Raw genomic sequence first — 24,916 nt, forward strand, 5'->3', positions numbered from 1 at the left:
AATATCTTAGGTACAAAATTACATGAAATAGGGGGATTCCCATCTCCCATTTGTCCTCCTTACACCTCCGTTCCCAACCTACCTCCCATATCCTCCTTCCTCACACACGGGGCTGCTAGAATATGTGGTCCCCTCTGTACCTAGCTTACTACTTAGTAGTCTTACACCTGTTTGGTCTTGGTATGTCCCTTATTTCCCCCTCTAACTGGGGGGCAGGACTAGATAATTCAAGTTATGTGGTTTTGTTAGAAGACGAGAAACGTAGTAAACTGGGGTAAAAATCAAATAGGCCAAAAATGGGTGGAATCCTTCTAGAGACTCTCATCATTGGTTTGAGAGATGAAGGGGAAAAAGAAGATGAGACACCCCAACAGTACAAAAAGAAGTGTCAAATAAAATATCCAGTGAGCACTACAACAATAAAGATAAGCACCACAAAAAAGCCACGGTCTTGAGATTAAAAAAATATGACAGAGCACATAAAGAAAGAAAAGAAGAAAAAAATAAATATAAATGAAGACAACAACTTAAATAACCACTCCAAAACAAAAAAAATCGAAAAAAGTAGATAGTAAATAAAAATAAAAAATGTTTTGTGCTTTTTGCCCTTTTTTTCCCCTCCTGCACAGGTACAGTAAATAATAGGGTCATTTGAAAAGGAATTCTCTTGGCCTAAGCGATACTGGGTTTCTCCACCCTTGGAGTATAATGTCATGGGATTAACTATAGATGCAGCTGTAATTTTTAAGGAGGAATCCCTTATGACCTTAGATTAGAAATTATTTCTAATAAGCAAAAAGCTATAAATAGTACCTAATGACCTATAAAAGCAAAAATGTATACATAGGACATATCGGATTTTAAGCTTTTACTCTTCAAATGACATTTTCATGAAAAATGGTCAGAAATAGAAAGTATTTGGTAGTCATATGTTTTATTTAAAAATATCCAAAATATCCAAAGAACTCTCAAAACTTGGAAAAAAAGCAAACATTTCAAAAAGTAGGCAAAAGATATACAGCTTACCAAGGAAGAACATGGATGACAAATAAGCTCATGAAAATGTTTAATTATCATTATTCATAGGGTAAGTTATTTCAGAATAACAGTATACTACTGCATATATATTATAATAAATAAAAGTAGGTAGACCAATGTGCTAAGTATGTGGCAAAACCAAAATTCAAATACACTTGATAAAATCAGAAAATTTTTCAATCACATATTGTAATGTAAAAAGTCTGACTAAACTGAAAAAAAATCAATAACTATTCATAAAATAAGTGAGGTCATAGAGCTTTTTGGGCCACATCCTGTGACACTCAGGGATTACTCCTGGCTATGGCTCAGAAATTGCTCCTGGCTCGGGGGACCATATGGGTGCTGGGGATTGAACCAAGCTCCACCCTGAAGTGGCTGTATGGAAGGCAATTGCCCTACTGCTGTGCTGTAGCTCTGGCCAGGTACTTTATTTTTGAAGCAATTGTAAATAGATTTTTTAAATATCCCTTCAATTTAATTATATGCATATTACAAAGTCATGGAATGTTGTGTATTATATTTTTAGTCTGCTACTTTATTATACAAATCTATTATTTATGAGCTATTTTAGTGGAATCTTCAGCATTTTCTATAGTATCATGTATATGCAAATAGTGAGAATTTGAGTCTTTATTTCCTATAAGAATGCCCTTAATATCATTTTCTTGTTTTAATTGCTATGGCAAGTACTTCCACTAATATACTGAATAGAATTTCTATATTGAGTAAAATTTTATATAAAATAGAAATACATGTGTACCCCATGTTCCTTGTAAAACTATCCACAAAAGCCAAAATATGGAAAAACCCAATTCCCAAGATAGATGACCAGATAAAGAAATTATGGACTATTATGACACACAATGGGATATTACTCAATCATAAGAAAAATATAGTCATGAAATTTGTTACTACATGGAAATATCTGGAGGGTATCATGCAAAGTAGTTAGTCAGAGGAGAGAGGCTAACACAGAATGATCTCTCTCATATTTGGGATATATAATAGCAAACGCCCAAAGACAATAAATAAAAGAACATAAGAACTGATTTTCAATAGGAAAACCATCTGAAAAGTTAGGGTTAGAAAGAGGCAACAACTCCAGTGAAGGGAAGTGTTCAATTGGGAGAAGGAGGGAGTGCTGCGAGGCCAAGTTTTATGTATCAAACAATAGTAAAGACAGTACTGAAAAATCACAGTAAAAAACCATATATATGAAAAAATGTCCCTTTTACAGGCAGACTGGTGGGTAGGAGGCAAATGGGGGGGAATTAATGGATAAACATGTACACTGGTGAAGTGTTCTGTGAGGAGAAAATGTATGTCTTAAATTCAATCGTGAGTAGCTTTGTAACTTCATGGTGCCCAAATAGAAAAACAAAGAATTATACATGACCTATAGAAAAGCACAAAATCAAAACAGTGATGAGAAATAATTAGTTTGTGGAGGAAAAATATACTAACACAGTATTCCATATCCTATAAAAATATCCTTCCATAGTAAAGAAAATTATAGAATTTCTCAGACAAGCATTAAGGGAATATGTTGCTAGTAGGTCAGCCTTGCAAAGAATGTTAAAAGAAGTTCATAAAGAACAATCCCATTCACATTAGTGCCACACGAACTCAAATATCTTGGAGTCAAGTTGACCAAAGATGTGAAGAACCTATACAAAGAAAACTATAAAGCCCTACTCTAAGAAATAAGAAAGGACACACAGAAATGGAAACACATACCCTGCTCATGGATTGGCAGGATTAACATCAGTAAAATGGCAATATTCCCCAAAGCATTGTACAGATTTAGTGCGATCCCTCTAAAGATACCCATGACATTCTTCAAAGAAGTGGATCAAACACTTATGAAGTTCATCTGGAACAATAAACACCCTCGAATAGCTAAAGCACGCCTAGGGAAAAGGAAAATGGGAAGCATTACTTTCCCCAACTTTAAACTGTACTACAAAGCAATAGTTATCAAAACAGCATGGTACTGGAATAAAGACAGACCCTCAGATCAGTGGAATAGGCTTGAGTTCTCAGACAATGTTCCCCAGACATACAATCACCTAATCATTGACAAAGGAGCAAGAAATCCTAAGTGGAGCAGGGAAAACCTCTTCAACAAGTGGTGCTGGAAGAACTAGTTAGCCACTTGCAAAAAAGTGAAAATAGACCCCCAGTTAACATCATGTACGAAGGTAAAATCCAAATGGATTAAAGATCTAGATATCAGATCTGATACCATAAGGTTTATAGAACAACACATAGGTAAAACACTCCATGACATTGAAACTAGAGGCATCTTCAAGGAGGAAACTGCACTCCAAACAAGTGTAAGCAGAGATAAACAGATGGAAATACATTAAGCTGAGAAGCTTCTGCACCTCAAAAGAAATAGTGCCCAGGATAGAAGAGCTACCCACCGTGTGGGAGAAACTATTACCCAATACTCATCAGATAAGGGCCTAATATCCAAAACATACAGGGCACTGACAGAACTTTACAAGAAAAAAACATCTAATCCCATCAAAAAATGGGGAGAAGAAATGAACAGATACTTTGATAAGAAAGAAATACAAATGGTCAAAAGGCACATGAAAAAATGCTCCTCATCACTGATCATCAAGGATATGCAAATCAAAACAACGATGAGATACCATTTCACACCACAGAGATAGGCACACATCACAAAGAATGAGAACAATCAGTCCTGGCAGGGATGTGAAGAGAAAGGAACTCTTATCCACTACTGGTGGGAATGCCGTCTAGTCCAACCTCTATGGAAAGCGATATAGAGATTCCTCCAAAATCTGGAAATTGAGCTCCCATTCGACCCAGCTACTCCACTCCTAGGGATATATCCTAGAAACACAAGAATACAATACAAAAACCCCTTCCTCACACCTATATTTATTGCAGTATTATTCACAATAGCCAGGCTCTGGAAACAACCAAGATGCCCTCCTTCAACAGACGAATTGCTAAAGAAACTGTGGAACATATACACAATGGAATATTATGCAGCCACCAGGAGAGATGAAGTCATGAAATTTTCCTATACATGGATGTACATGGAGTCTATCATGCTGAGTGAAATAAGTCAGAGGGAGAGAGAGATGCAAAACAGTTTCACTTATCTATGGGTTTTAAGAAAAATAAGTCATTTTTGCAACAATCCTTAGAGACAATGAGAGGAGGGCTGGAAATTCCAGCACACTTCATGAAGCTCACCACAAAGATTTGTGAGTGCAGTTATAGAAATAACTACACAGAGAACTACCACAATCATGTGAATGAATGAGGGAACTGGAAAACCTGTCTGGGGTACAGGTGGGGGTGGGGTGGGATGGAGGGAGATTTGGGACATTGGTGGTGGGAATGTTTCACTGGTGAAGGGGGGTGTTCTTTACATGACTGAAACCTAATCACAATCATATATGTAATCAAGATGTTTAAATAAAGAAAAAAGATAAAAAACTAAGAAGTTCATAAAGAAAAGAATTGATCAACTCAGAAACTTGGATCCACATAAAGAGGAAAACATGAGAGAATGAATGGTTGTTGGTAAATAAACAACTTTATTTTTCTTATTCATAAATACCCAGCATAATAGCTTATTCAAAATAATTATCCAACAATCCAAGTAAAAGTTTATATGTTTGTCTGTAATATACAAATATACATGCTACTATGTAAGTAAACTAATGAGAACAATGACTGAAAGGTTAGAAGAGTTAGGAATATTTTGTCATTATATGATACTTAGATTACTCATGAAATGGTATATTATAATTAAAATTATATATTGAAAATGTATACTGCATTAGAAGAATCATAAAAATGTATCATATATAAAATACTAAGAATATCTAGGGAATACCTAGCAAAATACTTATTTTCAAAACTATAATCAAAAAATTGGGAGAAGAAATGGACAATTTGACAAAAAAAATACAAATGACCATAGGACCAAAAAACACATGAGAAAATGCTCCACATCACTAATCATCAGGGAGATGCAAATCAAAACAACAGTGAGGTACACATCACACCAGAGAGATTGGCACACATCACAAAGAATGAGAACAAGCAGTGCTGGCGGGGATGTGGAAAGAAAGAAACTCTTATCTACTGCTGGTGGGAATGCCATCTAGTCCAACCTTTATGGAAAGCAATATGGAAATTACTCCCAAAACTGGAAATTGAGCTCCCATATGATCCAGCTATACCACTCCTAGGGATATACCCTAGGAACACAAAAATACAATACAAAAATCTCTTCCTCACACCTATATTCATTGCAGCACTATTTACAATAGCAAGACTCTGGAAACAACCAAGATGCCCTTCAACAAATGAATGGCTAAAGAAACTGTGGTACATATACACAATGGAATATTATGCAGCCGTCAGGAGAGATGAAGTCATAAAATTTTCCTATACATGGATGTACATATAATCTATTATGTTGAGTGAAATAAGTCAGAAAGAGAGAGATAGATATAGAATATTCTCACTCATATATGGGTTTTAAGAAAAATGAAAGCCATTCTTGCAATAATTTTCAAAGACAAAAGAGAGGAGGGCTGGAACTTCCAGCTCACTTTATGAAGCTCACCACAAAGTGATGAGTGCTGTTAGAGAAATAACTACATGGAGAACTATCATAACAATGGGAATGAATGTGGGAAATAGAAAGCCTTTCTAGAGTACAGGCGGGGGTTGGGTGGGGAGGAGGGAGACTTGGGACATTGTTGGTGGAATTTTGCACTGGTGAAGGGGGGTGTTCTTTACGTGACTGAAACCCAACCACAATGTTTGTAAGCAAGGTGTTTAAAAAAAGATATTAATTTTTTAAAAAATAAAATTGTCAGGACCAAATACCTAAGCCAAAGTCAATGACAATAGAATCAAGAGACCCAAACTGTAACAAGCTAAACACAAAATAGATCTGTTACACTGGTAGACCAGGGGGCTAAAGATGGAGGTATTGGATGCATGCTGGGAACTCTGGTGGAGAGAGAGCAACACTAGTGGTGGGAATGGCCCTAATTCACTGTCACTACATGCCTAAAATACAACTATGAATGACTTGTAATTCACAATGGTCTCAATAAAAAAATAAAAAAGGAATTTCCCACACATTTTGATGTAATCTTCATTAGGGATAAATGTGGGAAAACTAAATAGGCATTTTGTTTGTTGTGATTACTAATAAGGAATTTACTTACAAGCCAACTTTTGTTTCTGTTTGCCTTGTATTTGCTTTTATTTTCTATATCTCTATATTCATAGCAAATGAAATGTGTAATTTACAATTACCTTTCTGTATCTGGGAAAATTTCTATCTTTGTGTCTTTGCTACCAAACTTAGAATTTGGAACACAATTCTCCAACCCTCTTTGCGATAAGAAATATCCAACTTATGGGGCCAGTGAGGTGGCGCTAGAAGGTGTCTGCCTTGCAAGAGCTAGCCAAGGAAGGACCAGGGTTCGATCCCCTGGTATCCCATATGGTCCTCCCAAGCCAGGGGCAATTTCTGAGCACTTAGCCAGGAGTAACCACTGAGCATCAAATGGGTGTGGCCCCCCCCAAAAAACAAAATGAAACAAAAAAAATATCCAACTTCTGCCAATCAATGATGCTGACTTTCACTTTGATGGTTTTGACATGAAATGAACAGTAACAATAGATATGCATGAACCATATACATTATTAGAGGTATCCATCTTGTTTGTTTTTTGTTTTTGGACCACACCCGGTGGCACTCATGGACTACTCCTGGCGATCAGCTCAGAAATTGCTCTTGGCCTAGGGGACCATATGGGACACCAGGGTATCAAACCTCGGTCCATCCTAGGCTAGCTCAGGCTAGGCAGATGCCTTACCCCTTGCGACACCACACTGGTCCTGAGCATGTGTAAAGTTTTAGATTTAATCCTGGTACTAATAAATGAGAAATGAAAATGAAAAGAAAAAAATGCCAACCTTTTAGGAGTGCAAAAAAATACAAGATTGACAAATGTGGTGGTATTAATAGTTGAAGTAAAATTTTGTTCTTGGCAGAAACATAAATATAGCATCAAGTAGTGTTTGATTGTAGACAGAGTTTTCTGAATTAGTCCTCATATGTATCTCAATTGGTTTTGTTTCCCCATTGCCTTTTCATCTGGCTTTTTCCCCTCCCCTTGGGGTTGGGGCTTTTTTGTTTGTTTGTTTGTTTGTTTTGGGGCCACACTGCTGTGGAATCGAACCACCATCTTCCCTAAGGGCTTTTTTTTTAATCTCAATAAATTCTAGTCAGGAGGCCTGAGCTGAGAGCTGCCATCTAGGCTTGTGGTTCCACAGGGTGGAGTGACTGGCTTAAGGGTGAACAGCTTGCAGTGTGTTTCTTGCCTGCTAAAACCTTCATATCTGTGTGAATTATTTATTGCAGGGAATTTCAACCAGACAAGTTTCTCATGTCCTATCTGGATAGGGTGCATGGGTTCCTCTTTAGGGAATGTGGAATGTACAATCTACCATTCAACAGGTGATGGGCCATCAGTTCTACAGCCCTGTGCTGGGCTCTGTTCTCTCACTTCAAGCTCAAGCTTGTTTCTCCCACCCTTCCAAAGATAAAGTAGACCACAGAGGACCCTCTTTATTAATTTTTCCTAGATTACTAGCCAAAGAGGATTTTGCTTCTTAAAGATACTTTCACTAATACAAACACCACCATCAGGGAGTGACATAATCAAATCAATGAACTCAGACTTTTTTATTTTTTCCAGTTTTCCCAGGACATTACAGTATAATTTTAGAAAGGCTTAATATGATATTTTGAAAAGTATATGCTGAGATCTCCATCTCAAATATACTGTGAGGATTATCAGCATAAGTACTACAAGCAGGTGTTTGAGAGCTTTCAGAATTTTTTCCTTTTGTTCATACAGATTCATAGTCTAGTGGATTCCTTAAATGATATTAAATAAATATCTACAATGAAATCTCCAACAACAATATGCAGAGAGTTGTTCAAACTAAGGCAGAAAAAATTCACATTAAGGGAGCGATAACTGTCTGAGATAATTCAAGATGAGATCATTATAAAGTTCCAAGCACTAAATTTACAATTTTCATACTTGAAGTAAAGGACAGTAGGAGGTGAATTATACTGTTTCCCAACCTTGGTACCACCAACAAAGATGTTTACTTTCATCTCCATGACCTGTACATTTTTTAAAGCTTTCTTCCAACCTCGTTTATTATTGGAAAATGTTTTTAGTGATCTCATTAGGAATATATGTACAGTTCACTGAAATATAAAAAACGGGGTTTTTTATACTAATAGATTCCTATTAGTATATCCTATTACACCAAATTTCCACTATCAAGATAAATTGCTTTCATTTTATAGTGGACACTATGTACTCAGTGTACTATAAAAATAATTTTCCACATATTATTACATTTATTCATAATAGCAACCTACATCATAGGTATTACTGTTTTCTTTTTAAGGATGAAAGCATTGTTTGTCAAGTTATTCAAGGCCACTCAGGTGACATATGGTAGAGAGATGAGCTTTGATTTATATTTGGAAATCCAAAGTCTGATCCATTTATACTGTAACTATATAAATAGTAAGTTTAGTTTTATAAGAGATCCTTTTCCTGAGACTCTAAGTCAGAAAGAAATATTCACAAAAAATATCCCTGTGCTGAGACTGATAATGTGAATCTGGGGAAGAACTAGGTATTAATTCACTATGTTCACTGAAATGTAACACACTAAGTATTAAAAGGTATCTGATGAGGCCAGAGAGATAGCATGGAGGTAGGGCATTTGCCTTTCATGCAGAAGGATGATGGTTCGAATCCCAGCATTCCATATGGTCCCCTGAGCCTGCCAGGAGCGATTTCTGAGCAGAGCCAGGAGTGCTGCTGGGTGTGACCCAAAAACCAAAAAAAAAAGTATCTGAGAGACAAAAGGTAAAGGATGTGTGGTTCTGCCTTCTGAGAATTCTACTTATTTAGGAGAAATGGTGAGCTAACATCCAAGCTTAACAAATCAAGTGACATATGACGAGCATATCAACACCCAGGGAGGTGACTGGTGGATAGGTCTGGTCAAATCGTCCCTGATAATATGGCCTCACTAGGACCCAAGTCTCACCTCCCTCATGTTTCCAATGGCTAGATATACTAGCTCTTACAATCCTAATTCATCTGCCTGACTCCTCTGCTGAGAGTTCCTTGAATGTCTCTGCATTCTCATCAGCAGCTTTCAGACATTACATGGCAGACCATGAAAGAGGCATCCCAGAGAAACATATCCAGTTGAGAAGCAGAGATTGTGACCCACTCGAGATCAATGAGAAACATTCTTTCCTTAATTTTCTTCCTAGTTCTTGATTACCACATCCCCAAATTCCTTCAGTTCAATATTGAGGCAAAAGGATTATCAATAGTACTACTTTATGCAGAGGTAGTTTATTTGTTCCCTCCTCCATATTTCCCTAAGCAAAGTACAGTCTTTAAGAAAGGATATGCCCGGGTCTTGGCCCACTTACCAGAGGAATAGGTCAAGGCTCTGAAGCCCCAGGTGGATACTGAGAGTTCCAAGTACACAGGAAGGAGAATCAGGGCCACAGAGATGAGGATCAGAGGTCTGCACCTCAAACCTGCCTCTGACTGCCTACTGTACTATTTCATTATATACACTTTCAGAAGAGACAGTTTGCTGAGTCATTTATAAATCTACATGGCAAGCAACTCAGAATGTCAATATCTGGAAGGCATCCCACTGCCTTGAGATCAGTATATGGACAAATGAGTGAGGTAAAGCAATTTTGAAGAGAGTGTCTGTGAGACTCACACCTAGCTCTCCCTGATTCCACTAGAGTCAGAGATAAATTGTCTTGCTCTGCTATAAGGCATTCTTCAATAGCAACAGTGTTCTTCAATAGCAACAGAAATAAGAGAAAGGGGCTAGCAAGGTTCAGATTCATGACTAACCTCACCTAAAACACTGGGAAGTGTGGATTTTCCTTTGAGACAATGATGAGTTAATACTGGGTTTAGAGTAGAGGAGTTACATCAACAGAAAGGTGACTGGCAAAGCTTTGAGAGGATGGGCATTAATAAAAGGCAATCAGGCAGCTTTCAAAAGATTTCAAGTGAAGAGTATTAAAAAGAAATACTACAACTGTGAAGCTGAGAATAGAGAAAAGTCATTTAAAAAGTACCATTTCTTTTGTTTGTTTGATTTGGGGGGGCAATATACAGTTATGGTCAGGGTTTACAATGGATGCTGCACTAAGGAATTATTCCTGGTGGTGTTCTATATGGGATGCCAGGGATTAAACCTGAATCAGCCACATGCAAGGTAAGCACCATACACGCTGTGCTATCTCTCTGGTGCCAGAATTACAATTTCAAGAACTGGGTAGGAAAGGTAAAGATAGGGGATTGCACAAAGACTAGCCAGGCCCTAGAGACAAACGCGATGCCCTTCACCAATACAGGTCCCTCAGCTGTATCTTTGTTGGAGAAATAAGTCAAGTCATTTTAGAGAAATCTATTTTGAGATATAAGGGCAGCTGTCCTCAGACACATTCACATTCCCAGATCTACAAAGGAAAAAGTTCTAGGCTTGAAGAATTAACAGTGAAGGGCAACCTTCAGGTAAGGGCAAAAGAAATGAGGCTGGATAAAGTGTCACTAGTCGCCAAATATGTATTAATACCCTAATATTTTAAAGCCAAAAACAATAAAGAAGTTCTTGACCTAAAAGTGATTATATTCTGATTAGAATAGCCAGACAGTGTGCATACACACAAAAATAAAGGAAAGAAAAATATAAGAGAAAGTTCCAAAATAGAATTAAATTAGGGTGTGATATGATAGTTGCTGGCTGTGTACTTCCTGTCTTTGCCCAGGGAAGAGCATAAGGAGCCAAAGAGAGTACTAACACCTGAGTTAGAGATGCTCATGTGTGGGTAATAATAGAGCTTTGGTGGCCAACATAGAATGCCATGTGGACCAGGGACATCTTGATTCCTAGCTGATACCTTCATCAGGAGACAGTATCATCATCAACAAACTAGCTTACCCTACATTATTTCTAACATCTCATTATTTCATTGAGGAACTAATGTAGGCACTGAGTCTGGCACTAAGATGTTGGTGAAACATGAGTGAACCATTGAGGATCCTGCTCCTCAGAATGCTTGCATTCCAATGTTGTATATAACATGCACCAGCCAACATACTGGGTAGAAAAGAAAAACAAAATAAATTAACTGCAAATTGGGTTAAGTGTTGTAAAAAACAGTGAGGGGACCTGGCAAACAGTGAGTGACCTCAATTTGGCAGGATAGTCAGGGAAAAAGAGTCCCTCTGAGTATTGTGTGCATAGGCTTGGAAACAAAAAAATAGACACTGAATGACTGGAAGGACTGGAGAAGAGAGGTAAGGACAAGGGAATTAAAGCTGTACCACTCAAAACCTAGCAGTTTATAGTAAAATGTTTGGCTAGGGGCCAGAGAGAGAGAGCACAGCAGTGGGGCATTTGCCTTGCATGTGGCTGACCCAGGAGGGGCCAGTTGGATTCCCAGCATCCTAAATACCAACCCCTCCCTGCCTACCAGGGGCAATTTCTGAGTGCAGAGCAAGGAGTAACTCCTGAGCACTGCTTGGGTGTGGCCCAGAAACCAATCAATCAATCAATCAATCGTTTAAAAAATAAAAGTAAATAAATTGTTTGGCTCTTATGAATAATATAGTGCTGCAGAAGGGCTTTTCAAGCCAAGCATGACCTGATCAGACAGTCATCATAGGGAGTTTCTCGTCATGAGAAGATTTAAAGTTTGGGAACTGTATTTTTCTGAGCATACATAGGCTCTTATCACAGCCCTTTATTCCACCCACAGCTAGTTAGGACTAGGCTTCCATCTGCAGAGCAACTCTTGTTCCTTGGATCCCTTTACTGCCCTAAGTACTTCCCAAAAAGCCCCATAAAATTCACTAAAGTGTTTTAGGCTTTTTTCTGTGTTGGGAGAAGAGATGCTTTTAAAAACAGGCACTAACACAATGAAACCACACCCTAAATTCTGATGAAAATCTGGTTTCTCTTCCACTGCTTTCCATTAGCCCAGGGCCTTAATGATTGTTTTTGCCCTTTGCTTTGCCTCTTTTTATTTTCCAACAGTCCATGAATATGTGTATGAATACAAACAATAACAAAGAACTATAAATTCTTATTGACCCCAGAAGGTTGGGCATTCAAAACAATAAAAATGTCCTATGGAGCTTTTTATTCAAAATAACTTTTGGAAGCAATAAAACAACAAATATGCTGTTGAGACAATTTTGGCCTAATGGTTGGCTCAGGTCACCAGGTACTGTGGTGACGAAAACTTCAGATGCGAAGATGTTGGACTCTCCTTGCATCCTCTCTGGAACTGAGTTCCTCATTTCTCAGTCACATCTTGACTGCATCAAACTAAGTTTCCTATATTGCTTTCAGCCACTGTTCTTTGCAAGAGCCAGAATTCTCAACCTAAAGAGAAAGCCCTCTTTGTCTTCCATCCATGGTTTAATTTACATTCTCCAGAACACTCCATACACTTTGTTTTCAAGCGAAAATATTTCACAATTGTACTCGATCTTGAGTTTAAATTTCCTTGTATTTCCACATTTTAGAGATTTTCATAGGTTAGCCAATGAACAGTCTTAGATTCAGATTTATCTTAGAGAAACTCTTTATTGTTCATTATTTCTTGAAGATAGTCAACTGTTATATATTTCCCCACAATTTATTTTCACATCTTTAAAAATACACAGATGTGCATATAAAACATATGTAGAATATGTTATCACATTTTCACTGATAATCATGTTTCTTCTATATTTTCTAACTGGATATAATTCCTAGGGAGAATGACCTTCCTTTATTCCCCAGATTTTGGAGAGATGCCCTTAAGCAGCATTTTCCCCCTTATTTTTCTCACTGAAATGCACCCTTTCCAGCATCCTCTTTTAACACAAGAAAATGTGGCTGAGCATAATAGGCATATGTGAAGCCATTTTAAAAGGAGGCTGTAGAGACACTACAGAAAAAGACAATTTGTAGATTTGTTTAAACTTAGATCAGGGTTTTGGATTAGGTCAAAGAGCAAGCAATAACCATTGCAATAACCATGTTTGTAAAGCTCACAAGAGCAATATCTTGTTTGGAAAGAACGTTAAATATGAACTTTTACCTGCTTTTACCTTGTGATTTCTTCATATGATGATTAGTTCATCCTGAAAAATCATACTTTTGTCTCAACTTGGGACACTTTTCAGGTTTTTACCCAAATCTGTGCTCTGCAACTTGTAATTCTTTGATCTAAATAATTGCACTTTGTCGTTTTAATAGCCTCATGAATTTCCAGGTTATAAGTATTGGACTAACTGGTTTTTACCCTAATCAGGATGATTTGTTCTTTGCATGTTGTTGATCCCACTTGGGCAGGAATAATCTCTGGGTTGCCGCCTTACCCTTACCTGCTCTCCACCCACTGGGGGTAGTCCTACTTTTCCCAATATAAACATTTGGTCAGAGATTTCCTCCAGTTTTTGGTTATACAGTTTATCTGTCTGCCTGCTGGTGCCATTTTTTTTTTGCCATTTTGCAGTGAGCTTGTGGTGGAAGTTCCTGAATCTGTTTTATCTTCATAATCTGGTGTAGATTATTTCATGTGTAGGCTATGCTTCCAGACTTGTGGATTATGAGGCTTCCTTTATAATAAGGACCAATAGGCTTTCTATCCTTTTGCCTTTTTTTTCTAATCTAAAAGTTCTTTCTTATGAAAACGCAAATAGTGTACTAGAAATGGATAAACGCTGACCACAGTTAGATGAATGCTAAGACATGCCAATCCCTTGAAACACATTTGTACTATATTAAGAAACACTAGGGAAGGACTTTTCTTTCTGCTATTAAGGCACTCTAATGCTCTTTAACAGATGAAGGCTAAAGAAACTGTGGGACATATACACAATGGAATATTATGCAGCCATCAGGAGAGATGAAGTCATGAAATTTTCCTATACATGGATGGTCATAGAAACTATTATGTTGAATGAAATAACTCAGAGGGAGAGAGATAGACACAGAATAGTCTCCCTTATCTATGGGTTTTAAGAAAAATAAAAGATGTTATTGTAATACTGCCCAGAGACAATAGAGATGAGGGCTGGAAGGACCAATTCACGATATGAAGCTCACAACAAAGAGTGGTGAGTGCCATTAGAGAAATAACTACACTGACAATTATTATGACAATGTCAATTAATGAGAGAAGTAGAATGCCTGTCTCAAATACAGGCAGGGAGGGGGGAAGGCAATGGGGGATACTGATGGTGGGAATGCTGCACTGGTGAAGGGGGGGATGTTCTTTTTATGACTGAAACTCAATTATAAACATGTTTGTAATCATGTTGCTTAAAGAAAGATTATTTTTTTTAAAAGGCACTCTAAAAGGAAAATAAAATTACTAGCAAAATAGTGCTCACCTGAATGTATTAAAATCCACCTGTGCTGTGTTAAAAGTATCAATAGCTGTAAATACCTGCTTGATCACTGTGGATTTTGATTTTTCAGCTTTCAGCTTTTCTAGTGCAAGTTCAATATTGCTCAGAGGAAACTGGAAGGGGAGAAGAAAGAGGAAGTATTTATATATGCCTGAGATATAGGAAGCCTATTTCTTTGATAACTAAATTCATATCTCTTCATTTAAAGCATTAAAACAATAAGCAGCATTACCATAGGTCCAACCAGATCAGAGCAAAATGAGATGAAGGTACAGGAAATTGAAAAGCAGTCCTTACTTCTGCCTCTGGCTATTCCCCTTTAATTTTTAGGCATCAATTTAATATATTGAAAGACCTTAGTGAAGAGAATGAGGATTCAAAAACAAGTAGGCCCCCTTTTTTCCCAGATCCTTAGAGTAGGATCCCAGGCCTCTAGGCCACCAGGCTCTACACTCAGCAGAGGAAGTCTGCGTGTGAGAGATCCTCCTATTCTGCAATATCCTCAGAGTCACACTCAAGAAAGCCCTGAGTCCCTGTTTCCTAACATTTGATTTATTTTCACTTTCTCTTCAAAGTAACAAAGCCTGAGCTGTAAATAATTTCAGTGAAGGACTAAAAGAAAACCTTCAAATACTAAGTTTGGAAATAAAAACACTGATGGTAATTTAGTACAAAATCTTGTGTGGAAGTTTGTGTCAATTGGAACTTCCCATACCTTTCCTTTCCTGCATTTTCCTTCATCTATTTCCATGATAGGATCTATTAGCTCTTTTGAATAAAAAAAATCATCAGACTGATAAAGAGTATATTGATCTTTCTCAGCTTAGAAAAACTTTGTTAAGGGAGTTTTAAGATAGTGCAACTTTTACTTGGGATGCTGATATAATGTCTTACCCAGCTTTCATCTTTATGTGTCTTTATATTCACACAAAACAAACACACACTTATAGATATATTTATGTTCATGTTAAATATATTTTATATAGGTTAATCTGTACTTGAAAACAGAGTCTTCATTTAAAATACCTACTCTAGGCTCACATGCTATGAGCCACACAGAAGTGAGCACTTTATATATATTATTCCATCCATCGTTATAGCAACTCTATGAAAATAGGCACTGTTTTACCCCCACTTGAAAGATGAGTAAAATGAAGCTCAGGGAAAGATACATGTCTAAGGCTCCTCAGCTATTCAATGTGGAGTCAGTGGTTCAAGCACAGACTGTTGGTCTTCAAATATTTAACTGCCCTATTTTTAAAATCTCTTATCTAAAGCATTCAGTGCTTTGGAACAGCAATCAGTTTTCCCTTGATAACCCAAATCCTTCACACTGTACATGGAGAGCTGGGTGGAAGCCCAACAGGATACTCCTTGAGCCTCCCAGAGAGACCATGCAGAGAAGAACTTGGTTAGCTAACATCCCTCAACTGCTGCACCTCAGAGATCATCCACAGCATTCATCCACAGCATTCCTACTACCTTAGTCACACGCTCTATAGGCTGTCTGCATCCAATGACTAAACCCAGAAAGGACCTTAACTGGGTCATTCTGCCTGATTTTCTGATGGGCAGTTGGTTCTGGGATCCCAATAGTTTTGGCCCAGAATTTCAGATATGCTGACTGTTAGGCTCCCCTTATCTCTTCCTTTTTCAGAGTTAAGAACTGCATGACATTCTCTCTACCCCCCTCTCCTGCTACTGCTCCCCTATGATCCTACATAGGTGTTTCCCTCAACAAATTCTTTGCACACCTACTTTTGTCTTGGCATCTGCTTCTCAGAGTGTTTAAAACTGACTTGGATGATGTGATACAGAGATTCATCTTGATAACTTACCATTGAGATACATGAAATGATACTAACTGGTATTATATACATGGAATTAGTAAATAAAATATTGAAGTTGGGGGCCGGGAAGGTGGCGCTAGAGCTAAGGTGTCTGCCTTACAAGCGCTAACCAAGGAACGGACCGCGGTTCGATCCCCCGGCGTCCCATATGGTCCCCCCAAGCCAGGGGCGATTTCTGAGCACATAGCCAGGAGTAACCCCTGAGCGTCAAACGGGTGTGGCCCAAAAACCAAAAAAAAAAAAAAATATTGAAGTTGGATGCATTTCAAATAAATTGTCTTCAAATTGATTTTTCAATGCATGTTTGTAAACCAAATTAGTCTATCCTTAAAAAAATCAAGATCATGGTGCCAGGGTGGTGGCACAAGCGGTAGGGAATTTGCCTTGCACATGCTAACCTAGGACGGACTGCAGTCCGATCCCCTGTTTTCCCACATGGTCCCCCAAGCCAGGAGCAATTTCTGAGTGCATAGCCAGGAGTAACCCCTGAATGTTACTGGGTGTGGCCCAAAAAAAGCAAAAAAAAAATCAAGATCAATATGCTACTTTTATTGAACCACAGTGCCATCACAGCACTTTTAATAATAGTCCTCATCTGTCATTTTATCTCAAATAAAAATATTTCCAGTTTGTCCTTGAATTTTATTTAGGCCTCAGGTAGCTCTTGTTAGGGGATGTTTCAACTTCAACAATTATCCAGTTCCCTTGGGATTTCTTGGCCTTCTTGGTAGATTTGTGCAAGTTAATTGAGACAGCACAGTGTGTGGCACTGAATTTTCTTTTCTTTCCTAAACTAGCTGAATTTCCTTCTGAAAACATTGTCAGCATCAGCAGAAACCCTAGGAAACTTGATTCAATGCTGGGCCTGCCTCTCCTGGCATCCTTGATGCTGGGCACCAGAGGACCTAGCAAGTAAACAGAATAGACCAGGACCTGGCTTCTGTGACAGAACCTGGGCCAAGTCAGGCAGATCCATTATTCATGCCCATATGTGTGAAATCATAATGTAAAATGGGTGGCTAGGTGAAGAATAAAAGACGTAAAGAAGGGAAAAGACAGGTTTCCGAGTGATAGGAATTATACAAAGCTAGTTCACCTTCTCAGAATGTTTTTCCATATAGCTTAAGGTGTATTCATCAGCATTGAGCAAAAGAAATATATAACCATTCACATTCACTTTGGCTCCTACATACAGCTCCTCAGGCTGAATATATTCTGATAGTTCACTTTTAAAGATTTCTTGCCCAGGTCTCTTAACACGACTTCTTTTCAAGAACAATCCACCATTATACCCTACAGGAAAAGATAAAAGTTAATTAGTAGCCATTATTCTAAAGAAATATATGACTTGCCTTAAGCTAGTTCATATTCAAATGCAGACCATACGAGTTTAGCTGTGAACTCATACAAACAATTATTCTGATTAAAGAATGAGGCAGTTGATGAAAAAATGAGACTTCCTAAGCAAGTATGCAAATAAAAGAATGGCATTGCATTCTAGTTTTCTTCCTCTCTCTACTCTCCATTCAAGCCAAAACAACACTGGAAAGTGTTGCCATACACAAAAAATTCACACCCTTCTCCCAAAATAGACTGATAATTTCCTTTTTCCTTCACCCATCCCTTTTGAGATGTAAAGGATACATTTATACATTGTATGACTGTAACCCAATCATGAACAATATCTGTGAAAAGGACTGTATTATGAGCATCCTTGTAACCATGGTATTTAAATAAAAATATTTTTTAAAATGGTGCACTTATAGGGGCCAGAGCAATAGCATAGCAGAACAGTGTTTGCCTTGCACATGGCTGATCCAGGACAGACCTTGGTTTAATCCCTGGCGTCCCATATGATCACCCAAGGCAGGAGCAATTTTTGAGCGCATAGCTAGGAGTAACCCGAGTGTCAACTGGGTGTGGCCCCAAAACAAAACAAAACAAAAAGATGCACTTATGATTAGCATGAGATAGGTACTTTTGTCTGTTACATCTGCCTGCTTAACACCCTTCACCCCACCATATGGATTGAGTCTGCAAATATAAATTGCAGGTGAATGACTGTTGGCGCTCATTCCAAAAGGCTAGAAGCTCCCTGGCCCCTATGCCTTTTCTCTCCCTTTGACATTCTTGTTTTATTAATTTTCCTGGCAACCCTGCTTCAGACCCATTTTGCCCAGGATTGGATTACAGAAAATGGAGCTTGACAACCAAAGACCTGTTTAATATATAGCAGTGTTCTGAACACTGGGACATCAGGAAGATACTCATTTCTACCTATTTGTCCAGGTGGTGTCTTATACTCATCCTCTTAGGTACATTAAGTGCAAGATGCCTCGCTTCTGAAAAAAAGGTGACTTAAATATCTAAAGATATCTGAGGGAGCTATTTTGTTCTATAGACAAAATATATGCTTCTTTTTGCAGTGCCACGTGGATCTTCCATTTACTACATTCAATCAGCTCATGAATTTGTTTTATACTTCTTGCAAAGCAGAGAGCAGAATGGAACTTGGAACGCTAATAACTTCTAACTTATTCTTAAAAGAATCTTCAAATCTATAATTACAACCTGAGGCCAACATAGGAGTTTTTGGATTAGCTTCATCACAGTACCATCCTCAAATACCATTTTTGAATATCTCTGAATTCTCACTAGTAAAATGAGATTAAGTTCTGTTGTGGTTATGAAAATGTGTCTGTCAGTTAACCTACTGTGAGGAATCTAGTGGATCAAAGGAATTTGGCTGCTATGTTCTAAATTCTATCCCTAGTTTTGTACCCAAGTGATACTTCTCAGGGCTGCTGCCAATAATACTAGCGCAGGATCCTTTTCTGTCAGTTGGAGGTTCCTTCCAATATAGTACAGTAATACTTCCTGATCTTATTTTACTTTTGTCACTTTGGGGGAAATCACTCTACATGCTCCTTCTGGAAATCTATCATTTATGCAAACATAAAGTGAACCCACACAGTTGTATCTGAGGCTACCCCTGGACTGTCCCAAGGCACCTGTCCTCCCTACTTTAATAGGGAAACAGTGAACTACTGGCTTTTGCTTTTGAACTCCCCCGTCACCCTTGCCAAAATCGTGTTAGAATTTTACTGCAAAGACAGCCCCCTCTCTTTCCTCCCTCTACCCTTCACAGGAATTAGAATTGTACTGTAGTCTGACTGACAGCCCTCAGGCTCATTCCAGGTTTTCCCTTCCAACTTTTCCCTCATAAATCTCTTGCACATCTTGCACATCTAATTCTGTCTTTGTTAAATTGCCTTTCAGAGGACCTGCATTAACATGAAAATTAATCTCATAAAAGTTCTTGTGAAGATATACTTGGTACTCAATTGTGGTTATTATTAATAGTAAGTGCTGAATGGAGCATTCCACTATTTATGCATATTGATATTTGCATGAATAATCTCCCTCTTTTCAGCCTTTAAAAGCAATCCTTTAAGTTCATCTCTATTTGACTTTATACATAAGATTTGGCCCATTATTCTAATCACAGTTGAATCTGATTTAGGAATACACAAAGTATTATTTATTGATATGCTCATTCTAGCTCTTAAGAACAGATTAACATATGGAGGTCTTGTTTTGCTTTACTTTTTGTTTATTTAAAATGTGTTGTATTGGGGCCAGAGAGGCAGCATGGGGGTGGAGGGTTTGCCTTGCATGCGGAAAATGGTGGTTTGAATCCCAACATCCCATATGGTCCCCTGAGTCTGCCGGGGGCAATTTCTGAGCGTAGAGCCAGGAGTGACCTCTGGGCACTGCCGGGTGTGTTGTATTGGGGGAGGGATTCTCTAGCAGTGCTCGGGAGCCCATAGGGCCATTCCAGACTGGCAGTGATGACGCAGTACTCTCACCTCGTGGTGCTGAGGGCCACTGCGACCACACTAGCAGTGCTACAGGCACTATCTAGTGCCAGGGATCAAATGCTGACCTTTGATCAATCTCCCAGGTGCCTAATTTTTCAAGAATTTTTGGAGCTTGCTGTATAAGTGTTGGTTTCTTGAAAATAGTATGTTTGAAAGCAGTAGAAATAAGCTTTTAACTTTGTTTTCAGAGAGCTAGTCAACTAGTGCATTGTTAATTATTCTTCCCAAATGGTGTATAATTAGTACCAAATATTCTGACAAGTTTCTGCACATGCTGGGACAAAATACCCTCGAGTTTCATAACAGGGTAATTCAAAATCAGTGGTGTTCCTCTGCAATGGCCAAAGTATCAGCACAATGCACAGAAGCAGCCCATAGCCTGGATGTTGGAATCATGGCAATAGCTGCAAGAGATAGAAAAGTCAAAGAAAAATGAACTCTGAATCTTATATATGGTTATCTAAATTTCTGTCTTATAAGTAAGAAAAACTATAATACTGTCAACAGTGCAGATTTTTCTATCAGAACTGGTTGTGAGTAGAACTGTTGGTAACCTGATCATGACTAGGAAGCTCTAGGAATCTATTGTAAGGCCAAGAAGGGGCAATTGTAGCCAAAAGGCGGGTATCCCAACCTTCCAGTCCTGCCTAAACCCAAATTGTTCCTCTTCTTTAATTTTATATGTCTGAGGTCCCAATTAAGAGATTTTTTAAAGAATGAACCTTTAGTGATTAAGAAAGTGTGTGGGGGAAAAAAAGAAAGTGTGTGAGGGAAAACCAGGGATATATCATAGTAGTAGAAGAGTGTGAACATGCTGGAGGCCTTGGTTTTGTTTGACCTCTATCATAGAACTTGCTATATGAGGTAGGTCTTACCTGAATTCTTCTCTATAGGTTCAAACACAGCCAATGTGTCATCACAGAGGAAATAAGAAATAACAAACATCCTGTCCACCTCGGTATTTTTTCGTGAGCACATTTTGGCAAAAAATCGAAGTATATTGCTTATACTGCCATAGCTAAATGAAAAAACAGGAAGGGTTACATCATCATACAAGTAATCTAATATACAGCATATATTTTTCAAAACTGATAAAAATATGTACCACAGTTTATATTATCATTAATAAATAACAGTATATCAGCTTTGGGTATAATTTTTTTCTTGTGATGAGAATTTTTACTATTTTGGGGGCTAGAGAGATATTACAATGGGTAAGGTGATTTACCTTCATGCCACCAGCTGGATTCTATCCCTGCCACCCCACATGGTCCCTTGAGCCCCACCAGGAGTGATACCTAAGCACAGAGAAGGAATAAACTCTGAGTACAAAACAAAAAATAAAAACAATCGTAAAGGCCTGTTATCTTAGCAATGTTCAAATATGTAACATTAACATCAGTCATCATACTGGCTATAGCATATACATGATTTACTAATTTTCTAGCTTGATATTTTTATCTTTTGATTATTTTTACCCATTCTGCCTACCTCTAACCTCAGTCATGCTATGTTTTTAACATAAACTCTACAAAATTCAAAGAGTTCAATCTTCTTTAATAAGAATTAAAATTCTAGGTCAGAGCAATAGTGCAGCAAGGAGGGTACTTATCTTACATGCAGTAAAGCTGGTTTTGATCCCTCATATCCCAATATCCCATATGGTCCCCAAAGTCCCATTAGAAGTAATCCCTAGGTTCTGAGCTCAAAGCGAGGGGTAAGCCCTAAGAAAAATTGGGTATATCCCCCAAACAAAACAAAATAGCTTAAAAAGAAAGAAGATTCTAACCCAAGTGTCCAATAATAGGTAAGTGGGCAGAGAAACTGTGGTATATATGGATGATGAAATTTTACTTGGATATAGGGAAAAATCATGTGAATATGTAATACATAGATGGGACTAGTCATCATGCTAAGGGGATACAGTCAGAAGGAGAGGGATAGATACATATGATCTCTCCTATGTGTATATAAAGAAACAAAGAAACATAGTGAGGGAAAGCAAATGGCCAAAGACAACAGAATTTGGAAACTAGTCTACAGAACTGAGCATATCAAGGTGAAAAGGGAATGAGGGGGAGATACCTAAGACAATGATGGTGGGAGGTGAACAACCTGGTGGAGGGTGGAGTGTTGGAACATTGCATGCATTAAATCCTATCATCGACAGTATTATAAATCACATAAAAATAAAAATATATATTAAAGTAAAAGTAAAATATAATAAAAGGAATTCAGGCTCTATATCTTTATATGAATTTTCTTTTTATTAAATTATTAAATCATATAATATATAATTATTAATTTATAAAATAAGTATGTAAGTATATATTATATGATTTATACATAGATTATAAAATCATTAATATGATTCTTATGTTATATGATATATTTAATAATATTAAATTGTAATTAAATATATAATATTAAATATTAAAATAATTTATTTTAAATTATTAAAATATACTATATTGAATATAATATTAAATTATAATTAAATATACTATTTAATAATATATTATTAAAATATATTACTTTTTATATGTCAGATGTAACAGATGGATCCAAAACAAATATCATAAACACATTGTTCAAATAGTGGCATTAAATGGTTGTTCTTTATTCAGAATTACATTAATGTCCCCAAAGAAAACACAATACCCAGCCTTTGCTAGTGGTACCTGCAAGGATTTCTCTGTTGGTACCTACCATGGTGCCTTACCATTTCACCCTTTATTTACTCATGCCCATTTCTTTTCCTTTACATATCCTCTCCTTCCCATGTCACTCCTCCAATTCCTCAGTACTTGTCCCCCATATCTCTTCAAGGAGAAAAGTACCTTTCCTTTTCAAATACTATATTAAATAGTATAAACTTTGCCTTTTATAGCATTTATAACCCACTATAAAAAGTTTATAGAAGCCTGTGTTCTAAGGGCAAGAACTATATCAAAGTACAAGTACTCAATAAATGCTTCTACAAAGTTGTTGCAATGATCCACACAGAATGGGATATCCAATTAGAATGAATTGAATGAATGAATAGAACATGTAGTAGTCTGAAGATGGGATCCAATTTTCGAATCAAATGTTCCTCAGAGTAGGCACCAGAGAGATAATACAACAGGTAAGATGTTTACCTAGCATGTGCCCTAGGCGAGTCAGATCCCACACACCCTATGTGGTCCTCTGAACCCTGCTAGGAATAATATCTGAGAGCAGAGCTAGAAGTAAGCTCTGAGCATTGTTGGGTATGGCTTCCAAACAAATAAAAACTGTTTTCAGAGATGTCTAAGTCAAAGAATAAATTGATGACTAGTCAAAGAGTAAATAAGATGTCAGAATATGCATGCTTGTCAGGTAACAAAGGATATATTTCATAACAAATATTAAATCTTTGGATAAGTCTTGGATAATCAAAATTATTATGCCAAAGAGAAAAATAATAAATAAAACAGGTACCTTAGCAGATCACCCTCACAATTCTAAGGAAAGAGGACCTCACTTTCTGACCTTGCTGGACTTGAATTCATTCTTTTCCTGTGGTTACAAGTATTTGAAAGGAGCAACTAGTATTTCTGATTTGCAGAGACAGAATTTGTTTTTCTAGGCCCCTTTCTCCAACTGTTCAAGGAAACAAGTCTAAAAACATTCTCTTGGGAGATAAAATTGGAGCTAAAAGGAGGGGCTGGAGTGGTAGCACAGTGATAGAGCATTTGCCTTGCACTGACCCAGGACAGATGCTGGTTTGATCCTGGGCATCCCATATGGTCCAAGCCATGAGCGCAGAGCCAGGAGTAACCCCTGAGCACTGCTGGGTGTGGCCCCAAAATTCAAAAAAATAAAAAATAAAAAAAGAAGCTGAAAGGCAGGTAGCAGAGCATCCAGAAACAAATAGTCAGACCACCACAGCTCTTGTTTTTAGTTCCTAGTACCCCAGGCCTTGGACAGGCTTCATACAGTGCTAGGGATAGATATACCATGTCATTTTATCTGGGATGTCATTAAATTTATAAGAACCATATTTAGCAGTCCTCCCAAGAGAGTACCCATTAACTTTTACTGATGCCTGATATATCACTGAAAAAACTGATTTTATTTATTTTATTTTTTGGTTTGGGGCTACACCTGGCAGTGCTCAGGTGTTACTCCTGACTATACTAGGAAATAGCTCTTAAGAAAAACTTAAGCATTTTCTCTGATTCCTATACGCAACTTTACTGCTCAATTTGTTTTTCTGAGACATGAATAGTCAGGTTCAATTGCTCTAAGTACACTGATTTTTTGTTGTTTGGGGGCCACACCCAGCAGCGCTCAGGAGTTACTCCTGGCTCTGCATTAAAAAATCACTCCTGGCAGGCTCAGGAGACCAGGTTGAATACCAGGGATAGAACTCAGGTTGGCAGCGTGCAAGTCAACTGCCCTACCCATTGTGCTATTGCTCCAGCCCCAAATACATTGATTTTTGTCATTAAGCACATGACCAACTATAATATAATGTCAACTTAAGTCATACAAGTTACTTCATTTACTATCCATATTATGTTCTTTCTTCTTCCAAGCCTTCATATGGTATAAT

General features: G+C 37.7%; 1 protein-coding gene across 1 annotated transcript in view; it reads right to left on the minus strand.

Moving 5' to 3' along the window:
- EFHC2 (EF-hand domain containing 2) overlaps positions 1 to 24,916 on the minus strand; it is a 208,358-nt gene that overhangs the window by 76,140 nt on the left and 107,302 nt on the right. Inside the window, exons 9-11 of the mRNA XM_049766899.1 lie at positions 21,213 to 21,355; positions 17,553 to 17,749; positions 14,589 to 14,719 (exon numbers count right to left, since the gene is read on the minus strand). Of these exons, the coding sequence (XP_049622856.1) occupies positions 14,589 to 14,719; positions 17,553 to 17,749; positions 21,213 to 21,355 (471 nt within the window). The remainder of the gene's footprint in view (positions 1 to 14,588; positions 14,720 to 17,552; positions 17,750 to 21,212; positions 21,356 to 24,916) is intronic.

This window comes from Suncus etruscus, chromosome X, assembly GCF_024139225.1.
Source record: "Suncus etruscus isolate mSunEtr1 chromosome X, mSunEtr1.pri.cur, whole genome shotgun sequence".
Lineage (NCBI taxonomy): Eukaryota > Metazoa > Chordata > Mammalia > Eulipotyphla > Soricidae > Suncus > Suncus etruscus.